This window comes from Stegastes partitus, unplaced genomic scaffold (assembly GCF_000690725.1).
Source record: "Stegastes partitus isolate 25-593 unplaced genomic scaffold, Stegastes_partitus-1.0.2 Scaffold2039, whole genome shotgun sequence".
Classification (NCBI taxonomy): domain Eukaryota; kingdom Metazoa; phylum Chordata; class Actinopteri; family Pomacentridae; genus Stegastes; species Stegastes partitus.
This window is the reverse complement of record NW_007579770.1, coordinates 86,508-96,745: the sequence shown is the minus strand read 5'-3', so window position 1 is coordinate 96,745 and position 10,238 is coordinate 86,508. Positions and strand designations below refer to the sequence as shown.

Here is a 10,238-nt window from a genome sequence, read left to right as displayed (position 1 = left end):
AGCACAGATCCTGCTGTTTGTGATCATGAGATATCACAGGAATCCTGACTCATTAGTTAGTGCATGCAAATAAATATGCCATGTTTTGCAGACATATACCAGGAAGAGAGGGCTGGGACCTTTAGATCGCATCTCATAGTCACCAAGACTTGCACTCGGGCCTGCTTAAGTGATCGTTATTAAAAACTATTTTGAGTGCCTCCTTTAACCACTTTTTAACTACTCAGGTTTTTAAAGAATGAAACTACGGAACCATCACATGTGGCTGGTTTTTATCTCTTTACATGGTTTGTTGACAGTTTGAAAAATGCAGAATAGGATCCGGTTCATTTTTTTTAGTCTGAAAAAAATATAATCCATTATAATTATTTAAGGTAAAATTTGATCTTTGAATATGTTCCTAAATATTTCTATATGTAGTGGATACAAGGATACATGAGCCAGTGTTCAGAAGAGGGAGCATAGTTGGTGGAGGCTGACTTAATAAAGTTTGGATCAAGTGGGACTTTTATTTCAAACACAGCTTTTATCTCTGGTTTGACAACTGATGTCTCTGGTTGGTTGTCGTCATGGTGATAACAGGACACGTAAACTGAGGGGACCAAGAGGAGGCTGACCTGGAATAAAAGCCAGGGAGTATGATGGACAGCAGGGCTCACGGCGGGTAGGTTGCTGCTGCGCTCTCCGCGCTGCAGCTGAAGCTCCTCTTCATTTGTGGCCAAATGTGACAAGTTGGTGTGAACTTCGAGCGACTCTGATGCCTCCTCTGTGAGCTAACTGGACCGGATCTGCTTTGCGCACTCGTTCCTCGGTCTGGATGATGGAGTTGGAGGTGGAGAACTGCAGGCAGCGTGTTTTCCAGCTGTCGCTCCTCCTGCTTTGCTTCTTGACTCTCCGCAGCTCGGCCATCGAGACTGGTAAGACTTTAACTAGTGGACAGAGGGACTGGGAGCACTCCTCTCCCTCTGATAGATGAGCTTTGGATGAAAGGGACGCACTTGTAAGTGTGCGCATCGTTTTCTGACTGCGTAACGCTCGGATGAAGTCCTGTTAAAGTTTGAGGTGTGAGCAGCAGTGCGTGGTGCTGCTTTATGGCGGTAGTCTGACAGCAGCAGCTATGTTTGCCTTTCATGTCTATTCATAATCTGAGAAAACCCACAAAAATACATCAATACAGTTGCATTAATATTTTAATATAACGTTTTGCCATTTGGCACACTGTACAATCTGTATGTTGAGATAATACGGAAATATCATTGCAGTCTTATTCTTATATCACCCACACAGAGACATAATAGAGGTACAATTGTATGGACAAATAAAAGAAAAGTAGTAGCAGGAGGGACTACATCCCTGTTTATGCAAGAAAAATAGACCTCAGGACGCATGTTCCTTTCATACATTTGTGGCTTCTTCGATCGGAGTTTTATTTATTTATTTATTTATTTATTTTTAATTATTATTTTGACTATAACAACTTACACACAGTGGAAACTTAACACTGAGGACAATATTGCACCATAGCTTCCACTGGACAATTAATTTCTATAAAGAAAAAAAAAAGTTTACTTGTTGATTAAATACCAAGCCTGTATGTTTAATAAAGTTGCATTACTGTTGTGTGATAATGTGGTTGAGATGGAGGTTGATTTGAAAAGTTTGCGGAGAAAGGCAGAGTGATGGAAGCCTGGTGTCTGCTTTGATGAGCACACCTTGACACCCATGTCCAGAATCTGTACATAGCTACAATATTTAAATTTCATACTGAAATGAACAGTGACCACAGGACTCTGAGAAACACGTGGTTTGAAAAAACAGTGACACTTGCAAAACTTCTGGTTTAGCAAATATATGTATATAGTGATATACATGCCTCTTAAACCAACTCCCCTTTACCTTTATTATTATTTTATTGGTATGGGTAAAGGAACCTGTTTTTTTTTTGTTTTTTTTTTTTTGATGGGGGGGGTGGACCAAATTGTTCTAAATGCCGAACATGTACAATAATAAAGTTGAGCATTGTGACAAAATATGCAGTGAAATTTTAGATGTTTTCCAACTATCAGAGAGCTTCTACAAGGTTTTTATAATGGAACACAATGTGTGGTTTTTTGGAATGATATAACAATACACAATAATGTCATTATGACATTACATGGTGATAGCCATTACGTAGTTATGGACACTTTGTTCTTACATGTTTTCTGTTGTCTTTATATGATTAGTTTTGTGTAACGTAGAAAGTGTAAAGTGATATAATGGAACCCTTCACTGAGATGCCAGTATTAGGATGACACAAGCATTGACAGTGGGATTGGTGCCCTTTTCCACACAATGCTGTCTCAGAGACATTTCTCACTACAGTGTGTCACCTAGAACCTTGACCCTCTGGATTTGTTTACTGAAATTGACTCCATTTACAATGATTGGGTTTAAAAGGAGTAGAACTTTCAGCATGTAAAATTCTTTACAGAGGACTATGCCTCCGGTCACACATGTTTTGGATGGTGTTCCCTCAAGGTTTTGTATTTACTTGCTCAGTGTGGAGGGGATGAGCCGTTTCCCACCAACAGGGGCTCCCGGGCTTTGAGACATTCCTGGAGGTCAGTGCAGGCGGATCTAGTTGTCTCCCAGGGAAACGGAGCTAATAAACTCCAGGGTTGGTCATAAATTTTCTCATTATTTGGCCTGCGGCCCAGAGGCAAGGGGCAGTGGGTGGCTGGGTGGGGGCTGCTGGAGCCGGATCTGCCCAACCATCTGTCCTGGTCGTGCCTGTGGATGAGCTGTGGGCTGCTTCTGAAACTTCCACCAAACGGACCATATGGTTGACTCAGCGGACCAGGTTTACACTGACTAAAGCCAAAATACTTTGTAGTTTCATCTGTAACATCAACTGTATGTTTCACCTAGCTGTCCTCTTTACCAACATGCTTAAAGGTCTGTGAAGATTCTTGGTCACACAGTTGCCTGTTCTTTAAATATCCACACTTCAATGCTGAAAGTGCTGTCTGAAAGGATCCTGTTTATTTTTATCCACTTAATTTGGTTCTTTGAAACAGTTTGAGAAGTGATTAGTTACCTCTGGATGAAGATATCTAGATCAACAGTGAATTATAAAAAATGTAAAAAATCTCAACAGTGTACTGAAAACATATGCAGCAATGTAGATATTCAGCAAAAGTGAATATACCGCAGACCACTGACACACAAGCTAGAAAACCTGTGATCATTGCAGATAAAGTGAGTATACAGGATTTTCAATCAGCCTAATTGCATTAACATTGTTATAAAATGACCCATAAACACCATCCATCCATCCATTATCTATATACCCCTTAATCCTCACTAGGGCTGGAGTCTATCCCAGCTGACTCGGGGTGAAGGCAGGGGACACCCTGAATAGGTCGTCAGTCCATCGCAGGGCTCCATAAACATCACAACCTTCTAAATGTTGCAAGTTTCATAAGACCAAGAACCACTGTGTGAACATAACAACTGAAGTTGAATTCTTGTATAATTAAAATTTACAGAGAAAACAAACATCAACAGGTTGCATTTGTAGGTTGTACTGGTACCACTGTACAGTATACAGCCCATGGGTTATAGCATCATTTTGCTGTATGAATAAGCTACCAACAGAAATACTAGAACTTAAAGTACTGGTACAGTGGTACTGAAATCATCTATATGAGGAACAAGGGAGTGACAACCAGGCATTTTAGAGGAAAGGAGAAATAAAGGAGTGTTTTTCTGAATACTGGGTACCTACAGGGTCCAGTCCTGGGAAACAAAAGAGAAGTTTGGGAAAAATGCTATCAGCCCTTTTTTTTCTTCAATATACAATTATTAAATACTTTAAAGTGAGAGAACTACCCACTAATGGCATTTTCACTGTGTGAAACGTGGAGTTATAGGTTATTCTGTGGTTGTTGCTGAGGATTCAGTCTTGGTGTTCTCTTTTTGTCAGTGAATGTGGTGGACTTTTGTGGCCAGACGATCCGGGGTGACGGCATGATTGTCAACTCACACCAGGAATCGAAGAAGTACTACTTTGTGACTATGGGGACCGACTGCCACCTCACCATGCAGGCCAGCTCTCTGAAAGACAAGGTCCAATTCCACTTTCGCTTCTTCCTGGTCTATAGCTTGCTTAGGGTGGCCCCCCTGAGTCCTGCCCCTCTCTTCCCAGAGTCCCCTCGTGGCTCCGCCCCTCTTAACCCCAGACTAGAACCTACCTCTGGTGAGACGCTGGGGGACCCATGTCACGCTGGCTCATACGTTCAGTTTTATGATGGTCGGGATAAGAGCTCGCCTCCCCTTGGACCTCCTCTTTGTGGGAAGAGCCCGCCCCGGCCAGTGCTGTCCACAGGAAACTACCTGACTCTAAGGCTGGTGACCAGAGGCACTCAGCCCAGGGTGGACTTTGTGGGGGACTTTACTTCGTTCAGACTGGGTAAGTCTGACCGAGTGAGTTCTGACATAGGCAAACATAGCTAGGGTTAGGTTAGTCAGTGTTGAAAGAAACTCTTACTAACTGTTTGCCAGGTAAGAGGACACTAACAGCAGTCTCCTGTCTTAAATAACACACTGTTTCTACTCAACTTCGAGTCTCCTTCCTCCTCAGATAATCGGATTAGAAACAAGACAATTCTGTTTTACTTTTACACTTTGGAGAAGGAAGGCAAGCCTTAAAAAAAACTGCAGTGATGACAACAGAAACTACATCATATACTGATTTTAACATTTCATTTTGCATGATTAAAATAGCACATTGAGTCCAAGGTAAAAAAAAAAAAAAAAAACAGTTCACACTGAACATAAACTTAAGGTTATACTTACATTGCACTTTTAATTGGGATGCAACCTTTTAACCATGATTAAAAAGGGGGGCAAAGTTTACAGGCATAGCAGCAATACAACCAAATATGGTTCAAGTTGTTAACAAGTTTCAATTCATGTGAAAATAAACTTGACTGATAAAACTGGAACTACTCAGTCAGCAGTTTTAAGTGTTATATGTTTCACAATTATTGGAATTTACATGATTCTTTTAATTACATTTCCCTCTACTGTATATTATTATTATTATTATTATTATTATTATTATTATTATTATTATTATTATTATTATTATTATTATTATAAATCATGTGTAAATGGGGCAGTATTGGGCAATCAACATATTACAAAACTGAAAGACAAGTTTAAGGTGTACTCATGCACTAATGAAGAATATTCAAAGAAATCTCAAGCAATAATCTCAATCTCAATAATCTCAAGTTTAGATATCTGACTCAAGCCTTTTTGTTGTATACTGTCTGATTGAGTGCCATGCGTCTCTTCAGGTTTTAACCAATCAGAGTGCAGCAATGAGCCCTACTTCACCTGCAGGAATGGGAAATGCATTCCTCTAAGTCTGGTCTGTGATGACAAAGGCATTGACAATTGTGGCGATGGAAGCGACCTGGAGGAAAACCTTACCACAGGGTGCAAAGGTCAGTTGGATGAAGGACTAACAGTACCATGTTGTGATCCTGATACAGTATCAAGCAGGCCTTCCAAATCCTCCATTTTTGGGAGGAAATCTAAGGATTTTAGAATACTATAACAAGTGTATGAAATGTATCTTGAAGTATCACAACAAAATTGAGGTTCATACCATTTAAAAGTTGACCCATGTCTTTCCCTTATCAGCAGGTCAGCTTTTGCCTCCTGAACCTCCGCCACCAATGGCAACCCCACCCCCAACCTTTATGAATCCACCCACAATGCCGATTCCAACTCACATGAACTGTGCCGTGCCAGACAGCGCTCCTAGTCATGAGTCAGTAACAGGTGAGTGAGCAATGTGACATTATTAGTATTTATTATTTACCTTGCAAAAACACTTTGTTGTCTAAACCAGAATAACTCACAGTGTACTGCACTGTGCCCTACAATCAGTCGGTTGGTTGGCAAACAATTTAATAAAGTGTCCTTTTGGATGTAATGACCTAATAGTAGGGCATAGAACTAATAGTGGTGACCACTGAGTTTCAATTTTACCAAAAGACTTGTAAACCAGTAAATGATGATGAATTCTCAAGGCAGAGAGCAGCCTTTTGATTGATCTGTCTTTATTAACTTGTCGGTAGTGCAAACAGTCTACATGTGTCCAGGCCAACCTGTCAGCTTCTGACTAGTTTTTACACCGGGCCAAGCCTGGCCTAAGAAACAGCTTTTCTTCTGTTCAACTGAGAGATGGTCTTTATGTTTATTTATCTTTCTGTTTTTTTATTTAGGTGTATAAGAATAGACTGTTAGCTTTTTCTGTATCTCTGCACAGGATACATATTCAATTGAAGCTGGTGTTTTACTGACTGTGTGAAAAACTGCATTTTTACTCGTACGTACATAAATTCTGGTTTGTTCATCCAGAGTTGTTGTATATTAAGCATATGTTCTTGATTTTACTAGACATCAGACATTATACATCTCTTTTGGGTAGGCTCACTGAGCCAGCCTATTCCTCAGTATGTAATGTTTGGGCTGCACCACACTATGAATCTGCTATACAGGGAAAAACACTGTGTCTTGTTTGTGTGTCTTTAAACTAATCACTGTCATCTTAGGTGGAGCTAAACAAAGGGCACGGCTTTTGTGTTCCCTAAAAATAGTGATGAGTGGAATTGTTATAATGCAATATTTGTATGCAGGGAGATGAGCACTGTCCCTAAAATGGATAATCCAGTTATTCTTCTGGTGGTGGCGGCCACGAGTGCCAACGTTAAGGCTGAGTATCGTAGGAACATTTTGGACAAAAATGCATAATATTCAATTAAACTGCTGCAGTCAATATATTTCGTAATGGAGGCAGAGTAAATTTCAGTGAAGCTGTTGTATTAAGGGCACTTCTTTGTCAGGCCCCCCACCTCCACCAATAAACTCTTTTGTATTTAATCTTGGCCTGCTGTGTTTTCTGTCTGCATTTGGGTCTCTGTCTTCCTGTGACAGTTTTGTGAACCTTGATCTGCAAATTCAGCTTGTTGTTGGCCCTCTGCTGATTTTTACGTTACTGACATGAATTGAATTGAATGACAGTTTTATTATGTCCTCTTATGAGACACTAACCAGTACCGAGAGCTAAAATAATTCTGATTCATCAAATAGGCTAATTTAGCTCGGTCAAGACCTTATAATATTATAACGAGAAATGCATCAATTATTGATTAAGCAGGAGGAAAAACTCCTTTAAAACAGAAGGAAGCCTTCAACATGGTTGGATGGCGGTCTGCCTCGACCAGTTGGGTTGAGGGGAGAGCAGAGACCGAAAAGACAAACTGATAAAAGATCAACTGAGCGAGATAGTGAGGCCAGTAACCACAGATCAGAAACATGCAGCTCCAGAGCACAAGATATCTCTGTACATAGATACAGGGAAGACATAGCAAAAATTAAGGGGGAGAGAAGACACAAAGGTAATCACATGCAATGGTGCCATATAAATGTATGGCGAGTAGAGGTGAGGTGCTCAGTGCATCATTGGTAGTCCTCCATCAGTCTAGGCCTGTAGCACCCAACTAAGAGATGATTCTGGGTCACCTGAACCAGTCTTAACTTTATGAAAAAGGAAAGTTTTAGGTGAGGGTGTCAGTCTCCCAAGTCCACTCTGAGAGCGGTTTCACAGGTGTACTGTATGAGTGTTTCCCACTGTTGCTAGTATAATTAAATATGGCTGTTCAGTAAAATAAAAAGAGTATTTTATAGCATTTTGCCTCTCTTATTTCCAGACTCTCCTGCTTCCTTGTCCCTGTTAATTCTCTACATCATCCTGGGCGTAGTGGTGGGAGGCACAGTGCTCTGCTGGTGCTGCTGGTCACCTGGCTGGTTTCTGTGGCGCGTCAGCATCTGTCGCTTCTTACCCTGCTGCAACTCGACCTGTGCTTCCTGCCAGCTCTGCGCTCACAGCTGCACCAACAATCAGGAGCACCGACTGGCAAAAGTCACCCCACACACACCGGTCAATGGGACACCAAGGGGCACAGCTGCCACCACCAACAGTGCCGAAGAAAATGTTACCACAGCAGCTGTGTAGCGCACAGGGACCGTCCACCTGATCAGTTTTGAAACACCGAAACATGGGTACAATATGCTAATGCTGAATTGTGACCAGTGATGGACATGACCAAGAATCTTTATAGTGAAGGTTGGACTGATGTGGTCTAGAATGAAATGTTGACATCTAAATATAGAGGTCTTGTTTATGGATAAACTGTGTGTTGTGTGCTTTAAATGCAACAATGCTGGTGAGACTGTTGTTTATGTTGCTACGAGAAGGTTCAGCAGGGTATAGTTTGATTATGGATTGTATCAAAGCATACGTTTATCTGTAAGGGTTCTTAGCATAACTTTAAAACATTTTTGTTAACAGCACACAATTCACTTGTTATGAAATTGTCTTACATGTTATAATGGTAGAATAATCTGTTTAAGAGGCTGCCTATTAAGTTTGACAACTTTGTCAGTTTTCAGACAATGATCATTGTAAAGTTGTTCGTGTAAGCAGTTTTCAGTCCTGTACTTGTTTGTTACTGATAAACAAGCTGTTTTCACTATGCCTTAGAAGTCAACATTTAGTTGTGCAGTGAAACTACACTTCCAGTCCACAGCGTTGACCAAAAGTATGCCCTGGACACATGCAGAGAAAAAAGCCCCAGAGTCACCCACCTGGTGACAACAGCTGCTCTCCCTTGGAGACTTTTTACTCTCTTCCCAGCAGTCCACTGTTGTTCCTCATAACAGGCAGTGTGACGTGTGGACAATGGAGCACAAAGTTATCTAGTGTCTGGAAGTCAGTCTTTCGGTCAAATTTAAGGAAATTAATTATGAATTTCTAACATGCTATAGTGTTTACACAATAAATGCCTGACAATTCACAACAAAAAATCTTGCGAATTAAAAAATTCAAATCAGTCAAGCTTTGTCAGGTCAAGTCCATAAAACTAGCTGTGGTGGGAATAAAGCTAAACAATAAAATGGTGACAATTTCAAATTAAAGTAAATTAAGTACAATTAACATATGTTTCAATTGAAAATAATGTGAATTATTTTACACACAAAAAAAAAAACATTTGACAAGCATTTGCCATTTTCTCCTTTACCATCTAATGAAGTGCTGAAACCAGAAAAGACTGTCATTTCCTGAACTGTCTACATCATGGCTGTATGTCAGTCACGTATTTCATTAGCGTGTTGCGTTTGTGTGGTAGTGGACTGACATGTGACTCTATAAAGAAGATTTTGTTGGGTAAATTAGTTCACTTTGTTCCATCGTGTAGCTGTTGAATCACATCTGTGTTTTTTTGTTTTTTTTTTAAACATGCTGGTGAAGTAAAAGGCTTGTTTCGTAGCCACTTTTGCAGCACTGCCCAAGCTATGGCAATGCTGGCTATCTGTCCAGCCTGGAATTTCTCGGGACCATTTCATATACTGCCAATGAAATGTGGTTTTCAGTGAATTTTCTCTCAGAATACATAATGGCTTTATGGTACACACATTCATATGTCTGTGTAGATACTCAGTCATCCGGGTCCTGCTCTTCGTTATGAGAACTGAAGAAGCCTGTTTGATAAAAGGGGAAATACATTAAAGAACCAAAAGGAGACGTTCAGTTGCTTTTTACTGAAGCAGTTAGGAGCATGCACACGTATGTTCCTGTCAGGGTGAACTGTGATTTTTATTTTTTTTATTTTAATGTGGTGCCATAATCAGGCCAAATTTTACATTTTTCCAATATGTTTACGATCAGAGAACTAACCACATACCCATCAGCCTTAACTGTACTCAAGCAGCATACTTGTGAGTATGATACCTGTCAAACCAACCCTGTCTACACAAAATCCCATTCCTCTACAATTAAACTACGTTCTCAAATAAGTTTACAAGTAACTTTATATATATTTGTGACTTGTGACATGGTGGCAATGTCGACCAGTTTGATGTCCAAGTTAGGTGGCAGGAGGCAGGGTTGAAGGCATAAACCGGCCTTCCACCCAGAAGACCACAGTTTCTATCCCATGATGGTAAAGAGGCCAAGAGAGGCAAGATGGCTTTCTGGTTCGGTTTAGGTACTAAAACTGTATGCTTAGGTTTAGGAAAATATTACAGTTTGTGAGGCACCTTTACATGTTAGAGGTTAAGGTTAGGCACAGAAAGGACTTGATTATTGATTGGAAACATATTGTGATTTGGGTTCAAAT

The 10,238-nt window shown here is 40.4% G+C and overlaps 1 protein-coding gene across 2 annotated transcripts; it reads left to right on the top strand.

Annotated features, from left to right (window-relative positions):
- Positions 1–674: 674 nt before the first annotated feature.
- On the top strand, positions 675–9,643 carry LOC103373654 (low-density lipoprotein receptor class A domain-containing protein 2-like). Of its 2 annotated transcripts, none has more exons than XM_008303591.1 (5): positions 675–917; positions 3,968–4,453; positions 5,346–5,495; positions 5,695–5,835; positions 7,770–9,643. In XM_008303591.1, exons 1-5 carry the CDS (start codon positions 818–820, stop codon positions 8,072–8,074), a joined length of 1,182 nt encoding a protein of 393 aa, XP_008301813.1. In that variant the 5' UTR covers positions 675–817; the 3' UTR covers positions 8,075–9,643. The 2 variants fall into 2 exon arrangements, with proteins under 2 accessions (XP_008301813.1, XP_008301814.1); XM_008303592.1 differs by lacking the exon at positions 7,770–9,643 and adding an exon at positions 6,696–6,730.
- Positions 9,644–10,238: the final 595 nt, after the last annotated feature.

Excerpts from the sequence above, each read along its gene's own strand:
- LOC103373654 (XM_008303591.1), top strand. The coding sequence starts at position 818 with ATGATGGAGTTGGAGGTGGAGAACTGCAGGCAGCGTGTTTTCCAGCTG. Across the intron at positions 4,454-5,345 it reads CTTTACTTCGTTCAGACTGG|GTTTTAACCAATCAGAGTGC; the intron begins GTAAGTCTGACC and ends GCGTCTCTTCAG. Across the intron at positions 5,496-5,694 it reads CCTTACCACAGGGTGCAAAG|CAGGTCAGCTTTTGCCTCCT; the intron begins GTCAGTTGGATG and ends TTCCCTTATCAG.